The 25,313-nt window shown below is 44.8% G+C and overlaps 2 protein-coding genes across 5 annotated transcripts in view; one reads left to right on the top strand and one right to left on the bottom strand.

The window, feature by feature from the left end:
• Positions 1–2,267, top strand: part of CRYBG3 (crystallin beta-gamma domain containing 3) — a 105,395-nt gene extending 103,128 nt beyond the window's left edge. The window contains exon 22 of the mRNA XM_034657147.1: positions 568–2,267. Within this exon, the coding sequence (XP_034513038.1) occupies positions 568–656 (89 nt within the window). The 3' untranslated portion in view covers positions 657–2,267. The remainder of the gene's footprint in view (positions 1–567) is intronic.
• On the bottom strand, positions 2,197–25,313 carry RIOX2 (ribosomal oxygenase 2). 4 transcript variants are annotated; one of them, XM_034657156.1, is made up of 12 exons: positions 25,275–25,313; positions 19,743–20,214; positions 18,876–18,885; positions 18,747–18,751; positions 16,139–16,243; positions 14,920–15,048; positions 10,348–10,451; positions 6,877–6,979; positions 6,302–6,470; positions 4,414–4,502; positions 3,086–3,172; positions 2,197–2,641 (listed from the first exon to the last, which is right to left on the bottom strand). In XM_034657156.1, exons 2-12 carry the CDS (start codon positions 20,175–20,177, stop codon positions 2,483–2,485), a joined length of 1,395 nt encoding a protein of 464 aa, XP_034513047.1. In that variant the 5' UTR covers positions 20,178–20,214; positions 25,275–25,313; the 3' UTR covers positions 2,197–2,482. The 4 variants fall into 4 exon arrangements, with proteins under 4 accessions (XP_034513047.1, XP_034513043.1, XP_034513039.1 ...); XM_034657152.1 differs by lacking the exon at positions 25,275–25,313 and adding an exon at positions 25,049–25,268 and having other exon boundaries at positions 6,302–6,467; XM_034657148.1 differs by lacking the exon at positions 25,275–25,313 and adding an exon at positions 25,049–25,268.

Below are 25,313 nucleotides of genomic sequence, written 5' to 3' on the forward strand. Positions count from 1 at the left end.
AGCTACTTGGATCAAGCTGGAAAGGCCTAAGGACAAAGTCTGAGAGGGGTTTTGTTCATTAGGACAGTTGTAAAATTCTCACGTGCTACATGATCTTTGAGAACAATTCTAAATTTAAAGCTTCATCAGCCATAAAATGTTGCATTTCTTAGAAAGAAACCTCTTTTTGCCATGAATTGCTGTAGTCCTTAAAAGCCCTCACTTAAAATTGGTGGCAGGTATCATTTAAACTTGTTTTGGAATTGAGCAAGGTCTGGGCTTTGCTTTAAGTGGCTTAGTCACAGCCACTGTCCGTGTGGAAACAGAAACAGTGCCTGACATTCAGCCCGAGCTCTCTCCAAGCTCTTTGCTCTTCTGAATCGCGTTGCTGGGCACACGGCTTTGGCAGTCGACTGTTCTACCTCTTAGTTTTTCAGTCTGAGTCCTACTAAGGTCTGATTTGAGGTTAATCATAGCTAAGCTTACTTAAACTCAGCTTCCCACTTCAGGCTGCTTTGGAAATGAAGTCTTAATCCGCCACACAGTGGGCTGAACAAATAATCTTTTCTTTTGGAATTCCTATTTTAGGAGGAAATTATTATGACAAGACTCATGTAATTGTAAATCAACCCCTGGAGGGAGAAGAAACACAGAAATGGGACATTGAAATACTGTGAGAGAATCTGCAGCATCTCTAGAAAGAGCAAAGAAGGAACCTCATGTCCCTTGGAAAGGAAGCTACTTGTCCTCACGCTCCTGCATCACTGAGCAGAATGAAGTTTTCTCCCAGCTTCCAAGACCATTGCTCTTAACCATGGAAACATTCAAGTATTCTTGCCAGTTGTTTCGTGTTCCTGTAAAAAGCACGTTCTGATATCTGCGAAAGGTTCTAGTCCTGCTTGGTCTCCAGTTTTTTGGTGAGCAAGTCCCTCAAGTGTGTTCGCTCTCCTATCTGCCAGACTTCGGTCCTATTCCTGGTAGCCATTACAGGACACTGGTGACTCTGTCAGCCTGTATTAGCTGTTAATATCCTAGGAGATGGGTGTGTGAGTGCTAAGCACAGGGAAACAAATTCCTTTAGGTCAAGTCATCCTTTTGCAAGAAGAATTTTTTTAGCAATGCCTGAAAACATATTTAATAAACCTTCCTATTAAGCTGCTGTATTAGATAAGCCTTAAAGGTTCTTCTCTACTGAGGCTTTTATAACTGAAGCACCGTACATATTCATACTTGTAACTGACCCCAGGGAAGGACCTCGGCTTTGTTAGAGAAAAAGGCTTGAGTACTGGCATATTTTCTGTGGCCAAACTAAAAAAGCACAAATAACTGGTGACCATCCTTGCTCTCTTTAGTAACAGACGCCCTCCCGGGTGACAAGACTCTAAGCCAGTGGTCACCTGTCCTGGTGCTGAGTCCTCACCTGAGATTTTGCCTGATCCGCCCTCAAGGAGTGTTTAGTCAAATTATTCTTTGTCTGCCTGAAGTAGTAAAGGGAAATTTCAAATGTTTAAAACCAAGTAGTATTCGAGCCTTGACTATTTTACTTAATGAAATGGCTGAAAACTCAGTTTTTAATTTCCATTTTTAAGCAAAATCAGGTAGAATATTAAGTAATCATTACCACCTTTAAAAATTTTATAATTTTTAAGTTATTTTTCCTTTCTGAGTTGGTTTTAAATTTAAGTTGAGACAACTGTTCCCGTCATCCCAAACTTTTACCAGAAAGCAGAAAACTGTCTGCTCCTCTATTTTTATATAGAAAGATTAAACACTCCAATGATATTTTTAAATATCAACCTCTAAGCACTTTAGAATGTAAAATAACAGTGAATTGTTTAAACACAAAGACCCACTATTTTGAGCATTTTTTATAGAGACTTGGTCTTTCCGTGTAAATACTGAATTTTCTTCCTTCAGTCTCAGGCTCTTTGTCATCTCTGAAGCAGCATCTGTAAAACTCGCGTGTGCGCATAGATGTGAGCGCCTCTCATTAGTGTGGCAGTATTTAATGAAACTTATGTTATCGGGGTAACTTTATTCTAATGGGGGGGAGGGGGTTGTGTATACACAAAAGTATGTATATTTTCATTGTAAAAAACCAATTTAAATTTTTTTGTGTGTTAATTGTTTAAAAGATTTTTGTAGAGCCAATGATGAGGCTCTTTAAAGAAGTTGTTTCTTCCAAAGAACAAAGACAAAGCCAGGTAACGACATTTAAATTTCAAAGATACATTTATTGGAGTTGTGCCTTTTCTACCACACTGGATTAAATGAGTTTGTCAAAAGTATGATTTTGTTACTTTCTGAGACACTTAATTGGCCATTCTTTCTTCCGTGTGCCTAACTCCCAGAAACAGGTAGGGTCGTGTTGTTAGAAACACAGGTAAGGAAAGCTGTTGTAGGACCGTTCCCAGTCAGCTGACTCAAAGCAACACATGAATCGTTGCTCTTCCTTCCGCATGTGTGTGTCTGTGAGACGGTACACCCTGATTCTGGAAAGGCACTAGAGTACCTGGATTAAGCATTCTGTCCAGAGGGATAACACCAGGTTTTCCTTCTCCTCATTTGTAGTCAGTCTCAGGTCCTTGACAGGAATCGCTGAGTGGCCCCAAATTTGCTTCAGTGCATCCAAATGTGATAAAGGAAAGCGAAGCCCATGGGACTGAAAAAGGATACATTTAGTCAGATAAAAAATACTTAAGTGGTATTTTCCTAAAAACGTATACAGTTCTCAGTATTTCTGATACCCTTACAACTAGATAACTTACAGAATTTGCCAATTCCCATATAAAAACTTAAGACTTCACGAAAGGTCTCCTAGTTTCTATCCTAAGAAATTAGTCGTTTGAAATGCTTCATTTGTATTACATGACACATTTCCTACAAGGCTACAGGCCCCCGCTTGTAGCTTTTAAAACTGGTGTATGTGTACGTTTATCACAGAACTGTCTGACTTAATCATCCCCGTGCAAGGGCTCTGGCAATTGTGTGAAACATTAGGCCCATGCTGCAGTCATAAGAAAGCACATCACCCATAAATCAAAGGTAACACATTCTTCCCAGCCATCATCAAATCACAAGAAAGACATTTTAGGTTGGAACAGACCTCTGTGTCCTCATTTCCCATCATGTGTGTCTCTCTCCTATTCTTCAAGGAATGATAGATGTAAACCATCTTTTCCTGAGTTTCATCCTTAAAAGGTAAGAGTTAAGTTGTCAACAACACAATATTGAGGTCAATACGAGGTCCAACACGAAGAATCTTTGTGGCACAAAGTTAGGATATATATACACACAAACTATATCCCTCAGATTACTATTTGTATATAGCAGATAGGCACTGGTCTTTTTTTTTTTTAAATAGTGTAGCTCGTAGAGCAACATCAGAAACATGACTTAATGAAAAAGCAACCACTTACATATCAGCTTATCAATGAAACACTCAAGTTTCATTTAGCCCAGCCAGCACTGGGCATATCCATATATGACATTCATTCCCAGTTATAAGCTGGAAATTTATGACCACCATGGAGTGAATATTACCTCTTGAGAAATACCAACTGTGGGATCTATCAAAACTTCCCCTGTCCATCCTTCCTATAAGTGACCCTGAGTGAGAACCCTCACTCAGTCCTTGTCACCTCTTAGGTAATGATTACTAGGATTTTTTTTTTTTTAGAGAGAAATAGAAGAGAGTGTGTACTTTTGAGGTTTTCTAGGTATATTATAAACCAGGCCTCTCCAGGTCAGGCCCTGACGGCCACGACAGTCTGGTTATGGACACATGTAGCTGCCCCCGACTCTCAGCCCCTCCAACCATTCATAGAGTACCTCCCAAGACAGCTGACTAGAAGGAAGACGGTGAAGCCACAGGGTACAGAATAGTTCTCCAGGTCCTTAGGATTGTACAGGGAGCTTTAGTAAATACAGAAGCTCTAACCCAGACCAGATGAAGCCTGGGACTTTATAACTTCTAAAATTTTCCAGTAAGCCAGTTTTAGGAACCATGGGGCTAGGTGGCAAGGTTATGGAATATAATTTTCTTCCAGATCATGGAGAAGATAGAACATCAACAAAACCATATATAATGACAGACTGGGCAAGGTACAGGGAGGTGCGTGAACAAGGAAGGGTCTGCAGTTGTCTGAGCAAGGGGAGTATGGCCTGAACCAGGAGGCAGAGACCAGGTGTCCATCACCCCATGAGGGAAATGAAGGAGGGGTCTGTGGGGATGAGGACAAGCCTCAAATGCCCAACAGGCAGGCATCTTGGGCATAGTGAGATCTGGGCATCCTCTGACGTAAAGTCAGGGCACTAAGGAGAACAGATGGAGGCCCAAAGGGGAAACGTAGGGGCCATTTGTTAGTTTGATAACTTGAGGCCTGTGATGGAAATGTCCGGAGAGGAGAGGAAACCTCCCCTCTGGATACTCACAGATTGATCCTGATCCGGCCCTACTGTGAGGACGGTGTGGTCTTTAAACTGCAGTCTCACTGTGCTGTCCAACCTTGGTAACGGTCCACCTAGAAGACCCAGAGGGAGAAAGCCTTCACTAGAGGAAACCCAGGCTCAAAGTTGTGTGTGGTAAATCCAAATGTGGGGTACCTTCCAACTCAAGTACTGACTTACCCCATGCTTATAATGATACCAAAGTATAGTTCACATCCTTATGGAGCTCATTCTTACAGTGTAGACGTGTAACAGATAAGTAACAACAGATGTTGGTAAGTACGTTCGATAAATCTAAACCATGCCATGCAAGCAGAGCAGCTGTCCCACAGACAGCCCCGCCGTGCCTTCTACACACAACACTCGCTCCCCAGGTTCCACATGGAGCCCGGAAGTACGGACTACCTGAGTTCAAACCACACCATCTCACCAGTGACTAGTTGTGTAATCCTAGCAACTGACTCCAACCATGTAGGTCAAGCACAGTGTCATGAAAGCCACCTAATAAAGCTCACAGGAAAAAAAACAGTCTTTTCCAAGTTGGATTTAACTTCATAAAAAAGTAGCCACTAAAAACAGACTAGTCTTACAGGGTCATCTGGTTGAAGAAAGTGTCTTGAGGGAACATAACGTTACGGACTCTAACGGCTAAGACAGGGAAGGGTTCAGATAAGATATTCTGTGCCATAAGCTGATATTCAGAAAACTGTTCTACTAAAGACTGAAATAAACGCTGGTAAAAATTTGCTATTTTGGATAGGTGCAAAAACAAATTCTAAACTTCCCCCAAAGATGATAACTAAAATTATAAGCAGAATCAGTGTTAAAGGCGACCTGATAGATTGTCTATTTCAGTGGGTCTCAACCATGAGAAAGAAGACTTTTATAAACCTTAGTAAAAATAATCCTCTCAACTTGACAGAGAAGGAGAAAAGCAGCCGGAGAGCTGGCCTGGCACTCTGCCATGGCTCGGTGTTCTCCTGCAGAACACAGACAACTCCACAGAACACCAACGTTCAACAAGGCCACTCTGTGAGAGGGCAAGACAAAAACAAGACCACTCCAACAACATGTCAGAACTCTGGCAAAAGCAAGAACACTGTCCAAACCTCAAAAATGACCAAATGGTCCCTATCCTGCTGATTGGAGAGATTGCTCCTGCCTTACTAATTGCAACCTCAGCCTCATCTCACTCCTGCCTACAGGAGACCCAGTCAGACTCCTTATTTTCTGACAGCATCCATTCTAGAACAAAGCCCTGCTTTCTTAGCCCTCCTGAAAAATCACCTAACTCAGGCCCAAATCCTATAAATCCTTCCAACACTTTGATCCCTGAGACGCCCCACAACTCCCAGCAGAGTGTGTGGTCTTCCCTGTTGCAACAAGTCCTAAATTCACTTGTCCCACTGCAGGAGTGTTGTACTGATGGTCTGCTATCACCATCTATCCAGAAGTGTTAGGTCATTTGTAGCCTAAACCGGTCACAAAATAATCACTTTGGACTGGGGGAAGATTAGTGACAACCTTGGGCATTCTTACATTTCACCAGCTGATGGCAACATTTTACCCATCCCTGAGTTAATGTTGTTGGAATTATTTCAGTGTTCAAGGTCTTAAAACTTCTGAAGATGGTGAATACCAGAGTGCCCTAAATATACATATTTCTTACCCACAATGGGGCTTTCTCCCCATCATGCTGGGATGCAAGTTCTTTGCAAAGGACTTGTGAGATGCAGGATCCCTAAGCTACAGCATGTCTCATGCAAACATAACACGCTAAAGATAGATCTAGGTCCACCTTAATTCTAAAATGCTGCTTACTTTCCATCTGCCCAAAGAGGAGCCCATCCAGGAAAGGCTCAAAGTATCCCACCTGGCGTTGAAAGCTCTGCTCGGTCTCCCATACAGTAAGGGGGGAGTCTGTTCATAACAAAATCCTTCTTCATGTCAGCTGAAAGCAGCTCTTTGGTGCCCTCCAGCCGGTCAGCAAGGGTCCTCAGAAAGGCACTTAATCTCGTTGCAACAGCTGTGGCGTCTACCTGCTGGAAACAAAGAAGTGAGTCCTGGCCCAAAGTCCACCGGGACTTCCCGCCCAGGTCCTGGTCTCCAGAGCGGTACACGGGGCATAAGCAGCCAGCATCTCCAGCGGGTCGCTCCTACGTGAGCCTGTGTGCCAAATCTATGGCTCTCCTGGCCACGTGACTTAGTGCTACCGCCACGGCGGCATATGGAAAGAGGGTTGTCTGCACAACACCCTCGGCTCTTCGGGTCCCACATAACGTGCAGCGCCACGGTCCTCTGCAAACCATGCAGCCCTGCAGTCAGCCCAGGAGGAGACTTGACTCTGGTAGGAAGAAGGATCCTGGGGTCCCCAGGAGGCAGGCCACAGCTTCTGCTGGCCTGGGCTGCCACTGTCCCCCTGACCCCCCCCAAGCCTTTACTCCTTACCAGGAGCAGCTGCCGGGGTATGCCAGCCCGAAACTCCAGGTCTTCCTTTGCGGTGTCAAATACAAGCCCCGAAATGGTGTCCAAAAGGAAATCTCCCCACGAACTGAAACATGCAGCAAGAAAGAAGAGTCAACACCCACAGAATATACATAAAACACTGATTACTAGTCAATCCCAAAGCTACACACTACATTCCAACTCTCCAGGCACTGAGTGTTCTATTAATTTGATATTACTCAGCACAAAAAGAACTTAAAGGCCTTCATCAATCACACTTTCCCAGACACCTGTGGAAAGGTAAAGGTAGGAAGGCAGGCTTTATTCACGACTTCTCTTAAAAGACACCACACAATCCTATACAGGTGTAAAGTAGGAATTTCAAGGGCCCAATTTATTTTTAATGTTTTCAATGGTAACACAAGTGTCTATGAGAGGAGCTTTGTAGGAAATTTTAACCATCATAGGACCTAAAAAATAGTTTATGTTCAAAAATTCCAAAAGAGGGGCTCTTGGGTGGCACAGCGGTTAAGCGTCTGCCTTCGGCTCAGGGCGTGATCCCAGCGTTCTGGGATCGAGCCCCACATCAGGCTCTTCCACTATGAGCCTGCTTCTTCCTCTCCCACTCCCCCTGCTTGTGTTCCCTCTCTCGCTGGCTGTCTCTGTCTCTGTCAAATAAATAAATAAAATCTTTAAAAAAAAATTCCAAAAGAAATACATTTAGGGTAACAGCAAAATCCCTGGACTGTGTAATTATCTGAACTGTTACACGTTACATTTTCCTTTTTCCCTTATAAAAGAGGGGCACTCTTCCTCAGTGAAATATCCAACATCAACAATTTCAAAACAATCGATATACAACTCGTTAAACTCTAGCAGGGCTAGAAGGGTAGAATCCAGTAGCCAAAAATAACATCTAGGGATGAGCATCAGTGTTCAATTACCTGTACTTTCTCTGGAGCTTTTACAACTGGCTCGCTCCTAAACGTGTGCCACTGTAAGAAACGCTCTGTGGGGTTGCTCTCTTTAAATATTCTAGCTGTTTAAAATTTTCTCTCTGTGTCACCAGCAGATTTCAAATTGCTGGCTATGTGAAAAATGGGAATTCACAGTATGACTTTTGCTTCTCACTCAGTAAGCAAAATTAACACCTTTATGCTTCCATTCCGAAAAAGTGTCCAAGGACAAAAGTCACATCAGCGACACTTTCCCTAAGATGCCTACCATTTGGTGTCCTCACACTTTGCAACTTAATGTTACACCCAACCTCACACCTGACTGAATGACCTCCTGCAGGTCTTTTACCAGCATAAAAATTAGCTCTTCTTGTGCAGGGTCACAGGTGAAATCACGTGGCAGAAGATCATGGAGAGATGCCATTGCAGTTAAACTGAGCTCTGTGTTCTTGCAAGAGTCAGAGTGGATCTTGGGCCAAAGTTTGAGATTAATATCTCTTGAGGGGTTCACTTTGGTAAAATAGCCAAATCAACCTGCTGCTGTCACACCCAGATCCCAAACGTTCCCAACAATGCTACCCTTGAGAGGGGTTAGGAAAAGGCTCCAAATCCTCAACCTGCCACAGTGCCTTCCGGGGTACCAGGACCACGGCACAGGGACATCTCTGGGGAGTAAGGGTTCCTGAGTTCCTGGTTGTCCCATTCTAGCTCCAACACCACTGATTAAGGCACAGGTCAGAGCCTGACCTAAGACTCATCCATCATGGTGCCCGTCCACCTCCCCAGCTACCCAGAAAAGGCACCACCCCCCGGTGGGACCCAGGGGCAGCCCACCAGATCTTCACTCTTGGGATTGGGAAATAGTTTTAGCAGAAGTAGAAGCTATTAGATCCAGTGAGATAAAGGGAGGTCAGACAAGTAACTGATGATGGCTTATGGATGAGTCAATGTTATGAGTAAATTAAGAAGGTGAGGAAGGAAAACAAGTGCATGAAAAACCACTTCCTAGAAAACCAGTTGGGGGCATTAAGTGAATGCAAAAGACAGAGAATCACAGAAAGGGGGATTAGCTGAGTCACATTAATGGCAGGATACCAGAGGCTACATGCACACTCTGGGGCCAAACTGGCTGCCAAGTCCCAGAGCTACTTGGCACCCACTGTGAACAGGTTCCAGCCTCCCCAAGGCGGGCCCTGCACCAGTTCTTACTACCCCACTCCCTCAATTTTTCCTGCTCTTCTTGAGCTGGCCTTGGTGACTTTCTGTTCCTGGCTATGTAAGGAATCTACCTAGCCACAGTGAGAAGAGCGTTTTTCATAAAGGAAGCTAACACAAGCTTTGGCCTACTTGTGGGCAAGGACTACACTAACCGTAGGCCAGGCTCCAGCTAGTTCCTCTGGTCAGCCTCTTCAACACAGGCGTTCATTTCACCCAGAAAAGCCAGATGAGGAAGCAAAAGTAATGCTCACTAACTTGTCTTGCAAGTTATGGCTTTGAAGGTAGGAGGGGACCTGCTGTCTACTGGGACTGGGATGCCTCTCCTACACTGACCATCTGACCCACCTCTGCTGACTCATCCTTGAAGACTCACTCAGCTGGGGGTTCATTTCTGAAGCCTTCCCTGACGCCCCATCTTGGCTCCGTGCATTCGTCTGTGCTGCTTAGGAGTCTCCTTGGCAAAGCCATGATGGGAGTTACCCCACTGCTATCTACTCCCGATCCGTCTCCCCTCCTACCACCACATTCAGAGTGCAAGTGCAGTTCCAGGCCTGCATTCCCAGCAACAGCACAGGGTCTGGTGCCCGCATGCTGCAGGACATTGACGACTGGCAGTGTGAACGAGAAACCACGCACAGGGAGGCCACCGCCGCCCAGGCCCTGTGAGGCAGCACTCACCAAAATGGAACACGGTTTTAATTAGAACTGTTTTCAGCTCATGTGCTTTTAGGTCTCACTGTTCCAGACTTCCTTTCCTAAATTTCATGAACTTGTATAAAAAGTAGAAACCTTAAAAGAGATCTGGAAGTTTCAATGGATACAGAGTTTCTGTGTGGAGTGAAGAAAATGTTTTGGAAACAGTGGTGATTGTTGCACAATGGTGTGAATATAATTAATGTCACCAAATTGTACAGTTAAAAATGGTTAAAGTGGCATATTCTATGTTATAAATATTTTACTGCAATAAAGAAGTGTTAAAAAGAGAGAGACTACAAGTCCAGCCTGGCATCACTCACACACCGCCACAGCTGTGGTTCTTTCTTCCCGAACTATGAGCCTTCACTGGGCAACTCCCAATGTACTATATAGTAGGTTCATGACGTTCCCAGGAGGAATCCCAGATGGGCCAATGGCATGGATAGGACTCTAAAGGAATCAGAAGTTAGCAAGGGAGCCCGAACCCCTGAGGCTGGATAAGCAGGACAGCAGTGGCCAACCCACTCACTCCCTTCTGAATGCAGTTGCCATGGGCCACAACTTGAGCTTCCCTGGGATGCTAGGCTGGGAGGAGAGTGTTTACTTGTTCTGGTAGGTGCTGATGGTCACGTGAGTAGAGTGGGCCAGCCCTGGAGGGGTGTCCGCTTGGTGAATAGTCCCTCTGGGGAAGTACAGGAAATCACCCGGCTAAAGGAAGAAAAATAAATGGGAGAAGGGAATTAATAAGGAGGAAGTCTTTTAATCCTCTGTGTCTTAAAGAGACAAAAATAGGCTCTCCTAAAATGGTGGGGTGGGGTGGGGTAGGGTGGGGTGGGGTGGGGTGGCGTGGCGTGGCGTGGCGTGGCGTGGCATGGCATGGCATGGCATGGCATGGCATGGCATGGCATAGCATAGCATAGCATAGCATAGCATAGCATAGCATAGCATAGAATAGAATAGAATAGTTCTCCATTCTAGAAACCTTCTACTTTGCGATTCCTGAGGTGGTCTGTATGCTGGGCTCCTGGGATCCCACTAGTCTAGCTTCACCATGCCTGTGAACCCCAATCCTGGAGAGGGTTTCAGTATGTGAAGTCACTTTCTTTATTCATAAGCTCAGAATAGGTACACCTGAAACTGTCCCGCCGCAATCCAGGGATCAAGCAGGTGACCTCCTGGGAAGCCTGCACCCTCCCTCCCCACCCTTCAAATGGTGCAGTGGCAAACAGCAGGAGCTTTAGAGTCAGACGTTCCCACTTACTGGTTAGTGACCCCAGGAAATTACTGAACCCCTCAAAGCCTCAGTTCCTTCACCTGTAAAATGGAGGCAATGACCCAAAATTCAGACAGAAGTATCCTTCCTAAATCACTCCTGAAGCTACATCCTCCCTAATCCCACCCAGATGAAAAACCCAAAAACCTGCAACCACAGGAAGCAGTCTTGCTCTGGCTCACTGGTTAAGAGTATGGGCCCTGGAGGGGCAGCTCAAGAAATAGCAGATTAAAAAGAAAATCTTTTTTTAATGTTAAGATTTTCCTTAAAGCAAGAAACAATATACAATTAAATATATTCATAACAGCTATCTTGGTGGCTCATTCACCCTGAATGACACCAAACTGACAGGGAAATTACTATTTCAGGCAAATGCTTTACTCACAATTATAGCTATCACTTGCTGAGTGTCTCTGCACCACCCCTCTGAACGAGACCTTCATTCATTCATTTATTCATACTATAAACATTTGATCCTCCTCCCAAGCCAGGCACCACGCTAGGCACTGGAGATAGAGCATTCAACAAAATAAGACCTGCCCTTTTGCAGTTCATTCAAGACAAGAGCAACTGAAACCTCACTCTGCTACCATGACATTTCAGTTGAGACTTTAGGAAATGAGCAACCCAGCCATGGGACTACCTGGGCAGAAAGGATTCCAGGCAGAGGGAAGAGCAGTACAAAGGTCCTGAGGTTGAAAACGTGCTTGGCACCTTTGAAAAGCATTGGTCAATGTGGCAGGAGAGTAATGAGGGTGGAAATGATGGGAGGTGAAGAAGGCAGCAGAGGGGCCAGATTACAGGGCTTTCTGGGCTGTTTTAAGGACTTTGGCTTTTATTCTGGATTTAATAGAAAGCCACTGGAGGTCTGGGCAAAGGGTTCAATGCATCTCAAAAGGATCATTATGGTTGCTGTGTCAGAAAAGTCTCCAATGGGGATACCAAATAGGAGGCTTTTGTATAGACCCACATCCAAGGGTTTTGTCCTGAACAAGCAGGAAAATGGCAAGAAATTTACAGGGAAGGAGGCTGGGGACAGGGTGGGAAATGGGAGTCTGCTTTGCAGAATATTAAATTGGCAATACCTTTTACCTTTTTAGTGGAGACATCAAGTAGGCAGCTGGATATGAGTCTAGAGTTTAGAGAGGTGAACTAGAGACAGAACACAGCACTAAAAATATGTCAGTCTAGAGGGAATTTAAAACCATGGGAAGGGGTGTGACTGAGGAAAGAGGTCCAGGAAATAAGCCCTGGCACCCTAACTTTCAGAGATGCAAAGATTGAGGACAAAACAGCAAAGGAGAATCAAGAGGAACAGTCAGTAGGTGGGAAAGAGAAACAACGGAGGGTGGCATCCCGGAAGTCCAGTGAAGGCAGCAGGAGTAACCCACTGTGTCCAATGAGGCTGACAGGGGGGCTGCTGAGATGGGAACTCGGAGGTAAGCACTGTACTTGACAACGTGGAGTCCCCAGTAACCTTGGGGAGAATGGCTGGAGGAATGGTGGGGAGGAAAACCTGCTGGGAGGAATGCCTGAGAGTGGGAGAGAAGACCGGGCATGGTGACAGGGTCCCTGAAGATGTCTATGTCCTAACCCCAGGCACCTATGAGTATTTAGGGCACACGGACGAGGCCAATTAAGGCTGCTGACAGGGAAATTATTCCGGATTAACCAGGCAGGTACAATGTAATTACAAGTGGAAGAGGGAACGGGAAGAGAGACCCACAGCGATGGCAGTGGGAGAAAGACTAGGCTCTACGTTGCTGGCTTTGCAGATGGAGGAAGGGCCGTGAGCCAAGGAATGTAGGAGGCCTCTGGAAGCTGGAAAAAGCATGGAAATGGACTTTTCCCCAGAGCCCCTGGAAGGAACTCAGTCTTGCCAACATCTGATTTCAGCCAAGTGAAACCAAATCCGTTTTGGACTGCTGAGCCACAGAACTATAAGTTAATAAATCTGTGTTGTTTTAAGCCACTGAATTTGTGGGAATTTGATAAGCAGCAATAAATATATTGACACAGAGCCATCTCTTCCAAGGAACTGCATTTCAAAGGAGGCATCAAAACATACTTTTCAATTCTTACAACCTACAAGGTAAATATTATGATCTCCTTTTCCATAAAGGAGAAACTAAGACTGAGATAAATAACTTGCCCAAGAATGCACAGCTCTTAAGGGACAGCAGCTGAATTCAGACCCACGTGTATCAGATCCCCAAACCAGAGTGGCGTTTCCATTGCAGGAGGGGTCTTAATCCCGAGACCCTGGCTCTAGTGACCCTCACTGTGGCCTTCATGCCCACTCCACCCAGAGTGACTCAGCTTTTCTGTTTCATACACTGGGCATTTACGCAAGATTTCATTTGAAGAGCTTTACTGCTTTAAAACCCACATGTATTACAGACGTGCAACTTGGAAAAAAACCCACAGTAGACAATGCTGGTCTTTCTGCTCCTAGGAGACTCAGGGCTGCTCTTAATGAACTGAGATAAGGTGGGTGTGATTAATGGCCATCACCCCATCTCCTCCCAGTCTCCCAGCACCACTGCCCAGAACCCACACCATCTGCACCTGAAGACCGCTAGGAAGACCAACCTCCTTGGGCATGGCAAGCAGCCAGTGGTCAGGCTAGGTCACTCAGCCCTGATCTCAGAGACCATGGATAGCTTAATCTTTGGCCTAAAAATAATCAACCAAGAGCCTATTAGACATGCTTCACCAAGAGGGAGAGTTGGTGAACTCTTTCAGTAAAGGGCTCCATAGCAAGTATGTGGTCTGCGGGCCACGTGGTCTCTGTGGCAACCAACCAAGTCGGTAGGAGCAATGTGAATGCAGACCTAGATGGCAAATAAGGAATGGAGGTGGCTGTGTTCCAGTAAACCTGATTTACAAAAACAGGCAGAAAGGCATGTTTTTGGCCCATGGGCCACAATTTGCTGACCGCTGACCAAGAACTTAGAAAAAAATGAAGGGTACCTTTATTGTATTTATTCAAATCTCCTGTAATATAAACACACATCCTAAAAGGGAGATTGTTTCTCCCAGTCACAGGCAAGCAGGCAAAATTTTTAAAATCAAGAAAGGGCCATAACACATTGAGTAATTACAACGAATTATAAGTTCAAGACACAAGAAACACAAAAATGATAACTATACACAAGTATATCAGGTTGGTAGAATTTTTGGAATGATTTGGCCTGTTACATCTTAATTCCACATATGAAGTTGAATTATGTACCTATTCTTGCCCCTCTAAGATTTTTTTCTCAGCAATCTCACCTGTTAAGGATTGGCTGTGATCCCATCCAGGCTAACTGCTCAAAGACAGACTCTCTATAGCAAGAAGCCAGCGAACCTGTCATCCTGATCAAGCCACCTGGCTTCCTGGAGGAAGACTCCTTAATTACTACATACAAAGATTATTACTACTCTTGTGGTGACTCTACACAGGGAGAAGCAAGGGGCATGCAGAGAGAGTCTATTGTACAATCAGGAGGAAAGTGGGTCAGGCTAGAATTTTTCCAACAAAAAAACTAAGGCTTCCCTGGCTGTGTCTGCCTAAGCAAGCTACAGCCTGGTCCCGACAGCTGTCTTAGATTTGGTGAAGCTGCCCAAGGCCAAACCTTCCACTTCTACTCTAGAGTCGGTGGTCAATGAATTCACAATCCACTCCTGTTGAACTTGGATTATATCTGGAAACAGGTTGTTTGGAAAATGAACTTGTTTCCTCAGCTCAATTCTACAAGTACAAACACCAAGTCTCCTTTAGAAGCTGCAGGTGCTAACAAGTGAGAGCCAGCCTGACCCCATGGGCTTGCATATATTCCCACGGGGACCACCGCACACACACTAAACCCCAAACCTGAACCCGCATCAGGAGCAGCAGCCGTGAAAGAGGTCCCGTACCTTCAGCGTGAATTCGTGTGCCGGCCTCCCAATCCTGTCCTCGGACTCCACGCTGTACTCCCGTGCCAGGGGCACAGTGGGGTGGTAGAGACGCCAGTGTTTCTCTCCTTCCAGCTGCAGGACGAAGACCTACAGAGAGCACAGGACCCGGGAGTGTCAGCGAGCTTCCTGACAATCGTGAGGCAGAGTGGTTCTAGAGCATCAGCCCTCAAAGGCTTAGATGAATTACAAATTTCAGATAAAAAATATAAATGAGAGAGCAGTGCTGCATTTCACCCTACACTTAAAAGTTGCCACTGCTGGTTTTCACTTTTAAAAACAGGTAATTGTGAACCCGGATACTGGAAGGGTATTCATTCTCTTCACTGTAAAAGAGCCTCACTGGGTTCTTGATATCCCGCCATCTCCTGCCTTTAAATCTTCTATCAGACAGCTGAAAGCCCATAATCTCTGACGGAAAAGCCAAGTTTCGGATATTCCTCAGGGTCTAAAATCCTGAATATCATCCTTGGCAGACAGAAAAACTTCACGTTTTTTATTCTTCACTTAGCCAAAGATAAATTCAAGCTCTGTTTAAAATATTAATAATAAAAACAAAAACTTTTGGGAAATGGATTGGTATGAAACTGCTTTCAAAGGGGCGAAAAGGGGCTTTTTTACTAAGAACTTTGTGTTCCTAACCTTGCGTCAGCATAAAAATGAAGAGAGGGACACCCAGGCCGAAGAGCTGACTTGTCTGGCAGGCACATGGGAGTCAATCCACACTTGTCAAGGTGCCAGCACTTTAAGTGAAACCATGACCTTCATTCAAGCTGCCCCAAGATTTTCACAAATGGAAAAAATTATCTATTTTTGGCAGCTCCAGAAAAAGGACAAAATGAACGCAGATGTAAGGATTACTTGTGACCTCACTTTACTAAAACCCTTATGTTGTAAAATTAAAGAAAAAACTAATCATGCTTTTCTGTAGACAAATTCGATAAATACCTGTTTCACAGGCATGTGTAGCTCTTTGTATCAGTAAGGCTAGAAACCATCTCTCCCCTTTGAGGAAAAGCAGGAAACCATTTTGGCAGGATTCAACTGACCCAACACCTAGGTAGGCTCAAGATCTCTGGGACCACACAGCAAGAAAGACAGGGAGCCGACCTGAACCCTGACATCTAACCCAAGCTCGCAGTGACTCCTTCCCCGAGCAGAACAATTTTCGTCCACTTACCTCCACATCGTCATAATGGGGTGGGAGGCCCTGGGATCCTGCAGGGGTTATGTATACATTCGAGCCAACCAAGGAGCCAAAGTAGCATTCTAGCTTCTCCTGGATNGGAGGGAGGGAGGGAAAGAGGTGAAAAATATATCAGAAACAAGAGGAAGAACATGTTCTTATTCACTTAGCAAGTCTCTACTGCACACAATTATGTTCCAGATACCTGAGAATTCAGCAGGGAAAGAGCCAACACCTCTTCCCTCAAGAATCTTCCATCCAAGTGCAGAACACTACAGAAAACTGGGAAACTGGCAAGGCAGGCAATCAGGAGTCATGCAGGAATTTAAGCAGGGCAATGACACGATCTAATGTACAGTTTTGAAAGCTCAGTCTGGCCACTGTGTGGAGAGTGGCCTGGAGAAAAGCAAGAGACATAGGTCGGTAAGCTGCTAAGGCAGCAGCGCAGGCGGGAGATGAGCAGGGAGGTGGGGGAGAAGGGGAGGTGGACACGCACCCTGGAAGCAGCACAGGGACGGCCTGTGAGGGACGAAGTACGACAGCTGTTGCAAGGGGAACGGGACTAAAACCCTCCGGGCTTCGGCTGGGCAGTTAGTTAGTTCCTGGTTCACCTTACTGAACTGAGAAGGACTTAAAGAACAAGCTTTTTGTGCAGGGGTGGGAGTGGGGGGTGTGCAGGGAGAGTTCTACAGCCGTGAGAGAGAGAGAGGAAGAGAATATAAATGCTGATTTTCCCAAGCAGGTGAAGAGAGGGGAGGCAGCAATTAGGCCACGTGGATATTCGCACTTCTCTGCCAGGCTTGTTTCTAAGTGCTTTACGTACACTGATTATATAACCCTCCCAAAAACTCATCTCATAAGGGGAGCAATATCATAATGTCCGGTTCACAGATGAGGACACCGAAGCATGAGAACACACGGCTAAAACAAACATGATGGAGCCAGGACATAAATCCAGGAGGCCTGGCTTGAGCCCTTCAGCCTTGGCCCTATACTGCCTCTCTAGGAATCATCTTAAAGAAAACACAAGTCACCTACAAGGACACTTACAGATATTAAAGACATTCAGTCTCAAGTATATGAATGTACGGTGCCTGGCACACAAAAGACACTAAAATGTATTTTTAAAAATTTGGTGAGTAAACCAGCTTGGGAGTCAATCCTATCATTTGACTCAAAAAGGATCTACAGTATTAAAAGTATCAAGTGGGAAAGAATTAGGTCAGTATGAAAAAAGCTTTGGGAGACATCTTTATAAAGACTACTGGGCTACTCTATTTATAGATCAAGGGTTCTACTTAACAGAGGAAGAATAATTTAATGGCTTCTGAATAGCTCCAAAGAGTTAAGAGAGCTCCCAAAGAGCCTAGTTTATACCAAGGAGGGGCCAGCAGGACCTGGCCCTGTAATTACATCTACACTGTAACTGGAACCATTAGAAAACCAGGGCTTCTCCTTCTGAGGGCCTGAGAAGTATCTCAGGACCATAAGGGTGCACAATTTTTCCATTTCTCCTGGACCTTTAGCTTCTGAATCTGCCAAGTATAGCCTAGTAGAAAAGAGATATGAAGTCAAACCACCTCAATCCAAGTCGTAGTTACAAACTAAATGACTTTATCTTCTTCATTCGTAAAAGGAGGACTCCCCCAAAAAGTCTGTTGGGAACAGCATAAAACAACTTATCTGCAAACTTATTTAAATTGCAAAGCAATACACAAGTGTTATTGCTTCACCGACATTGACTTAGGCACAAACAAGGCTCTTAAAACCTGTCTGCTTTAAGTAAGGACTCCCAACTATGTCTGGAGATGCCAAGGAGGACCCCAGAGCGGTAAAAACAGAAGGTGGAAGCCTCTCCCCTGGCTGGGTACAACCGCCTCTCCACTGACCTCCCTATAAAAACCAAAACTGAATGCAACTGCTAAGACCAGAAGTCCATGGATGCACCTAACGAAAGGCAAAAACAAACATGCTAAAGCCCTGCTACATTTCAATTAACATCTTTAAAAGTATGGTAGGAAAATGCCTCAGATTTGGAGTCAGGAGTCCTTCTTTTAGCAGCTGTGGAAAAGTCACATCTCTGAACTCCAGTTTTTCACATGTAAAATAGAGACCACAATGAATGCCCTATTTCGAATGTCTGTTAGAAGGTTCCCAAGTGGGGTGCCTGGGTGGCTCAGTGAGTTAAGCGTCTGACTTCGGCTTGGGTCATATCTCAGGCTCCTGAGATTGGGTTCAGCGCTCCACAGAGAGTTCGCCTCTCCCTCTTCCTCTACTCTTCCCCCTGCACATGCTCTCTCAAATAAATAATAATTAGAGTAATAAAAGAAGGTCCAAAAAGTGAACACATGTGTATTTGGTAAACTCACCTAGACCTCTGACATGGATTATCCAAAGAAGGTAAGGAACAACTTAGGGCTCTCAGATTACCTCCTATTCACTTCCAGACCAACTAGATAAGAACTTGTGCACATTCTGAAACCCAATAAACAAGGCACTGTCTACTCTAACAGTCTCTCAACCTAGCCAGTGATAACTGCCTCTAGACTTTTTCTATCCTGATATTAATATGCACATTCCTAAACACACACACAACACTAAACCTCCTCATAATAAACTATTTAGAACCAGCATACACTGTAAGAGGGTGAGCTCCTATAGGTCTCTCAAGTGGTGGAAAGAGAAAAAGCAGGGTGCATCCCAGTCTAGCCGGGGCTGAGTTTAGACTGAGAAAGCTCATCCTTCCCACTTTCATAAACCTGGCCAAGAGCTGAGTTAACAAGGCAAAGGAAATACATTCTTGGCCACCTGGAATCAGAGAGGAGAAATATGCAGATGAGGAGGGAAAAAGCCCAAGGTGATTCTAAAGTACAGAAATGACAGCCACTGAGGACACCACACATATGCCAGATAATAACTTTCTACTGGTTTGTGACCAAATTACATGTAATTAACTTCACTGACCTTTTATGTTCATAGTTATTAGGTGTCTAAAACCCCCCTTTTTAAAAAGTGCCGCTTCTAGCCAAGAAAGGAGTCAAGGACTAGCTCAGAGAGAAGCACCGTGGTGTCCATATTTCCTGAATTCAAATCATGACTTGGTCTGGCAAGTTATTTATAAATTCTTTTTGGGTGTTTGGGCCAAAAGGTGGGCATTCCAGGAACACTTCAACTTCTTACGACTACATGAGATGGACTCTCTGGAGTCAGGACTTGTACTGAAATATCTAAGAGTACTTATACCTTATCCAGAGCGCAAATAGGCTCAAGATCCTTCAGACAAGAGAGGAAAAGGCATTCACTAGATTTGGCCAATGAGTACAGCCATAGGAAACATTAATGATTATTAACGTGCAATATAGTTTTTGCAGTGCGATGACACCCAATCATGTCCCCGAGTTGTTGGGCGACTCTAACAGTTTAGCCAAAAGATAACACAGGACCTCCTAATTTGGAATGCATTTAAAGAGCAAACAGGTGGTACCTCTTCTCAAACTGGCAGGACGCTCTCATCACAGGTTCATCCCTGAGCTGACCTGTGGCCAAATGTTAGCACTTTAACACATAAAATGATTCTGTAATGGGGAGTACCTGTTACCTTAAATCTCTGAGGTTGGTGAAACTGAATTGTTGCCCTTTTCTGATCGAAATCTTTTCTCAGCTGAAGGAAGTGCACTTTGCCATCTTTATTTAAAACCTTCTTCTTCCCGTTGACACACCGGCAGACATTTATGTCTCTTCCATAGTACATACCCCGGCTGCATAGACTCTTCAGATCTGACAGCCTGAACAGGGACTGGTAATATGTGGCCACTGCAGGGTCATTTCTCTGAATGAGAAGGGGCTTCTTCTCCCAGAATTCCCTGAAAAAAGTCTCTGTCTTGATGGGTGAGATTAAACTTTCAAAGAGGTCACTGGGGCTTTCAAAATTCAAAGTGAAGGGGGGTCCACCAGCTGCCTCCACCTTCAACTGCTTACAGGGAACAGATCCCTCTTCCTTCCCCTTCCCTGTGGGCTTTGCTTTCTTCGGCATCGTTCTGTCCTCAGGACAAAGCAGTGAGGAACTGGACCTACCAAAGAACAAAGCACACATGTGGTCAGGTTTACTAGGAGTGCCAGTGTTCGTGTTAGCAGATCACGCACACACAGCTTGTGTGACCACTGCACCTTCACAAGAGCCTGAAGTCAATGCCATCTCCTCCAGGATGTGACAGAGCCTCAAGCCAACACCACGTGTTCCAAGACAGGGTTCAGCCTCAAACCCCACTCAGATTACATAGTCGTCTAAAGGAAAGCATGTTTTTCTTGTACATAAGCACTAAGTCGTGAAATTCGTTGTTTGTTTACCAGGAGCTATAATGATCCCAAATGAATGGTTCCGTTATCCTGGCAGTTCCTGGTCACAGTTTCAGCCGGTGGCCAGTGACACAGCCATCGAAAATCCTGAATTTGCCTTCAGTCAGCACCAGGTCCCAAACTTAATTAGATGTACTCTTGAGTTACAAACACTTGCCTCGAGAACTACCAACAGGGGCCCCCTGCCAGGTGCTCCCCAGCACAGCACCACCCCCAACTGCTGTTCAGGAAGGCGGCCAACGTGCCCTGGGCCAGTGGCGTCACCTGCTGGCTGCAGCGAGAAGCTGCCTGCTCCCAAGTCTTCCTCACCACATCAACCTCCTCACTTTTGATTCACAGCTTATTGCTGAAAATTACTACTTTATCGGAAACCCAGCCCATTTAAAAAAACCAAACGAGTTACAGGCTGCAAAGTAAAAGCTAAAGATAGATACACCCCATCCGTAAAAACCTTTAACTTTTAAACTAAAAGAAGACAAAATAAAATACCAACATCAGTAACTTTGGACACAGAGCTCCCCCCAAGTTTAACACGCATGCTCATCACCTGGGCGTCTATATCTGAGGCAGGGCTGAGATTCTGCATTTCTAACAAGCTCGCAGGTAACAATGCTGCTGCTGGTCCAGGGACCACATCTGAGGAGCGGAGCGACACTCCCCAGCATCACCGAGCCTCTCAGAACTGCCCCCAAACCACAACTACTGTCACACTTATAATGCAGCTGTCCTTCACCTGGGGTTCAAGAATGGTATTTCAAATTACATGAATTTCCAGAAACTGCAAGATTCTATTTCAAAGTGTATATATATCTACATATTTGGGGGGGGGTGGGCACATTGATCTCACCCGATTCTTAAAGGAGTCCCTGACCCCTCAAAAAAGACTAAGAACCATTACGCTTATAAAAAAAACAATTTTTCCCAGAGTCCAGTAACTTATAGATGTTACGGTTTTGTTTTGTAGGGCTAGCAGAATTCTAAGAACAGTTTTCTGCTCTTTTGTTACTATAACTAAGGTATATTTCAGCTACACTGTGGACTAAGTAGAATTAGTGGTCTGGTCTGGCAAGAAAGAACCCTGGAAATACACGTTACACACTGCGACTAACTTATAAATGAATGCAACTCAAATGTAAATTGAACAATTTAGGAAGTGGAAACATCAAAATATACAACTCTAGGTGGCCTCATTTTAGCTTCTAAACTTTGCAGCCATAAACAGATCAAGTGCTTTTGATAGGGAAATGCAGGAACTGAGGTGGAAAGCCAATCAACACTAAAAGCTCGCATTGGAGGAGTAAGGGCTTAAGCTTAGAAAAAAAAACAAACTTCCGGTGTTTTAGGTGTTTTAGGACATGTCATCCGTCAGGATGGCCGAGTGGTTTAAGGCTCCAGACTCAAGCTTCCCTTCCTCGAGGATATGTCATCCGTAAGTCACATTTTCTGAAAATGTTCCCTATTCCTCTTGAGTTTCCCAGACCAGTTTGATTTTTCAACTAAAGAATCAAGGCTTCAGTGAGACAAACTACTGCTAGTACTTGGAACCCAGATGTGGTGTAGAAACAAGGAGATATGAAGAGAGATTCAGTAAAGAGCATGGCTAGTTCAGAAGAGTTACTGCCTATCCTTAGAAAGGCCCCGTGTATGGCTATTGTCTGAGAACTTAGATTTCGGAAGCATTCCCACCACCTTTAACTGGTAAGAGTGACTCATGGTTCCTAAATTGTTTGTGCACTCTGATTTATAATGAACACCTGTTTTCCTTCTGGGAGTCTGGAATTTGGGTTGGGGCTTGGTGCCAGGCAGAGGATGCCTATTGTGGTCAGCCCCCAATAAAAACCCTGAGTTCTGAGGTGTCTGCTGAGCTTCCCTGGTTGGCAACATTTCACACGTATTGTCACAACTAGTTGCTAGGCCAATTAAGCACCTAGTCTTTTGCTATAATAAATCAGCGGTGAGTCCCAGCAAATCACTGAACCTAGGGTTGGTCTTAGAGACCCCAACACATTGCCCCCAATTTTTAAAAAGTGTCAAATTGCTTCAGAAGGTTTGTATCATTAAGGTACGCTATAATGAAAAAGTAATTTCATATTCGGCCATACATCTCTTATCTCTCACAATTGGTCAGTTTAAAATTTATTTAAGGGATATGGACAACAGGAAGATGCCAATGAAAGGCTTTTCTTTAAGCACAATTTAAGAATACAGTATAAGCACACTCACCAGGAAGTGTGGTTAAACAAAGTGCACAAAATACTTAAGTCAAAAATAAAATCACATAAAGCATTTTTCCCATCTACAATCACTAATAAAATAAACCCAGCACTGCATAACAAATGCTTTTGTTAGAATACAAATTTCACTATTTATATTGCCAAAAGTTACATCATTTCTTGTTTCTCTATGTTCATACTGAAACGATTTGAGGCTCAGTTAATTGGAAACTGACTTAGAGATTACTGGGCAAATACTCTATTTCTCTGATTCTCACACTACCCATATTGTAAGACAACCATTCTTTTTAACAGCTTTGGGGGTGGCGGGGAGATGAGATGGCATATCCTACCACATTAAACATGTAAAAATTTTAAGATGCATCACAATTTCAAAAAAAGCAAAAAGTAAAAAAACCTATCTTAGAATCTAAAAAATATAGTAACTAAACAAGGAAAACCTTTGTCTAAAAAAGTAAAGTCAACACAAGCCTGACCATAAACCTCACAGACCACCCAGACAGAAGTTAGAGTAAATATTTTTATAAAGCTACAGGAAAAAAGGCTTTAAAAAAGCAATTGGGGGGCGCCTGGGTGGCTCAGTCGGTTAAGCGGCTGCCTTCAGCTCACCTAACCCTAACCCACATCCAGCTCACTGCTCAGTGGGGAGCCTGCACCTCCTTCTCCCTCTGCTTCTCCCCTGGCTTGTGCTCTCTCCTCTCTTGCTCACTCTCGGTCTCAAATAAATAAAAATCTTAAAAAAAAAAAAAAAAGCAATTTGTATCACTTAATGTATACAAATAGCAAATCATGTTATATACCTGAAACTAATGTTATATATCAATTATATTTCAATTTTTAAAGTAAAAGCAGATCTTTCCAATCTGAGTTGACTATAAACATTAAAGTATAAAAAGATTAAATCAAAACTCAGATCATATTTTACTAGCTGTCCATAGATTTAAAAAAACAACTTTAAAGAATGAACTCTACAATAAAATCAATACAGATAACCATTCCACAGCCAATAAATATAAACAGAGCCTTTATATTTGTGAGTGTCCTAACCTTCTTTTCTGTAGTAATATTCACGGACAAAGAAGTCATCCCAGCTTCCTGAGGGCAACAGCTATCTGCTCATTCCCAGAGCCTAGCACAGAACGTGGCACATGGGTCCCCAAGAAATTTTGCTGAATTTTCCTTTTCCATCTTTTGTAGACAGTTTTAGAGAAAAAAATCCTCAAAACCCTTACACAAAACAGTGTTGGGGAAAACAAAGTTTTTTCGGGGGGGGGGGGATTATTCTGACGGCAGCCATAGCTTGGGTATTCGACTGCACTGTCAGAGCTGAATGGCACATTGGCTCTCAGTGGTGATCACCAACCAGGGGCGGGAGGTGTGTCTTTATGATCTTCACAGCAGTATTTTACAGTGCAGTCACCAAGAGCACTTCACATGCACATTTCTGGGCCCCATATCAAGCCTATCGGATTAGCACTTCCGGTAGCTGGGGCCTAGAAATCCGCATTAACGTAGTAAATGCTGTACAGGAATTTTAGATTCATTCACATAGAGGATGATAGTCAAATTCTGCTCAATTAAACGCACACACAGGACAGAAATATTACCTGTAAGGAGGTTACCTAGGCCAACCTAAAACGTTTCTTTTTTTGCCCAACAGAAATGTTTATCCAAAAGGAAAAGTGATTCTCCTGTTGACCTAAAGCTGTGACTGGTAGTTATCCTTAGTCGTATTTTAAAGAGAAAATAGATTATACCACATTTACGTATTTCGGTGACCCACGACGTTACAATGGATGAGGACAAAGAGGCAAAACCATCCATCCAAGAGACTGTGGCAGAGGCTGGGAAAACCAAGCTCCTCCACTTAAACGCGAGTCCAGTGAAATCAATGGCCTGGCGCCAAATTTACAGTTAATTAGTGGACTAATCACATCCTGTGACTCCCAGGCCCCTGCTTCCTGAAAACACAGGGAACAACCTGGCCCTACTAACCTGTTGGACAACCCACTGTCGGGCTGCCAGGCTAGTCACACTTGCTGAGGCAACTGCAAGTGGAAGCTGGAATTTTAAAGTCAGGGCGGGACAAGAGGGCTGCAGGCTCCGCAGCTGTAAAGCTTGGCTCCGAGGCCCGACCTGACGCCAGAAGCACAACCCACGTGGAGGCCGCGCTCCCAGGCAGCCTGCCGCCAGGGCCAGCGCGAGCGTCACCCTCCCTACCGAGCCCCCAAACTTTCCGAGCGCTCGTCCCCAGTCTCCAGACCACCGGCGGCTCACGGGGGCCTCTCGGTGCCCAGGTCACTCGTGACCCTACCCCTCCATCCGGGCAGCAACAGACCCGGCGTGTCCTCCCTGCCCCGGTCCCCGGAATCATGGAGCGCGTCAGCGGTCCCGAAAGCACCAGCGCCCGCCAGCAGTCCCGAGGCTCGGCTCTCAGGTCTCCCCCCAGACCCCACCCGCACCCGCGCTCTGGCGCCGGGAGGGCGCTCACGACCCCACGGCGGCAGCGCGGGACAGCGGGCGGAGGCCGCTCCACTCACCCTGCTCGGCCTGTTGCGCGCGGCCGCGAGCGGGCGGGG

The sequence above is a fragment of the Ailuropoda melanoleuca genome, chromosome 1 (assembly GCF_002007445.2).
Source record: "Ailuropoda melanoleuca isolate Jingjing chromosome 1, ASM200744v2, whole genome shotgun sequence".
In the NCBI taxonomy this organism is placed as follows: Eukaryota; Metazoa; Chordata; class Mammalia; order Carnivora; family Ursidae; genus Ailuropoda; species Ailuropoda melanoleuca.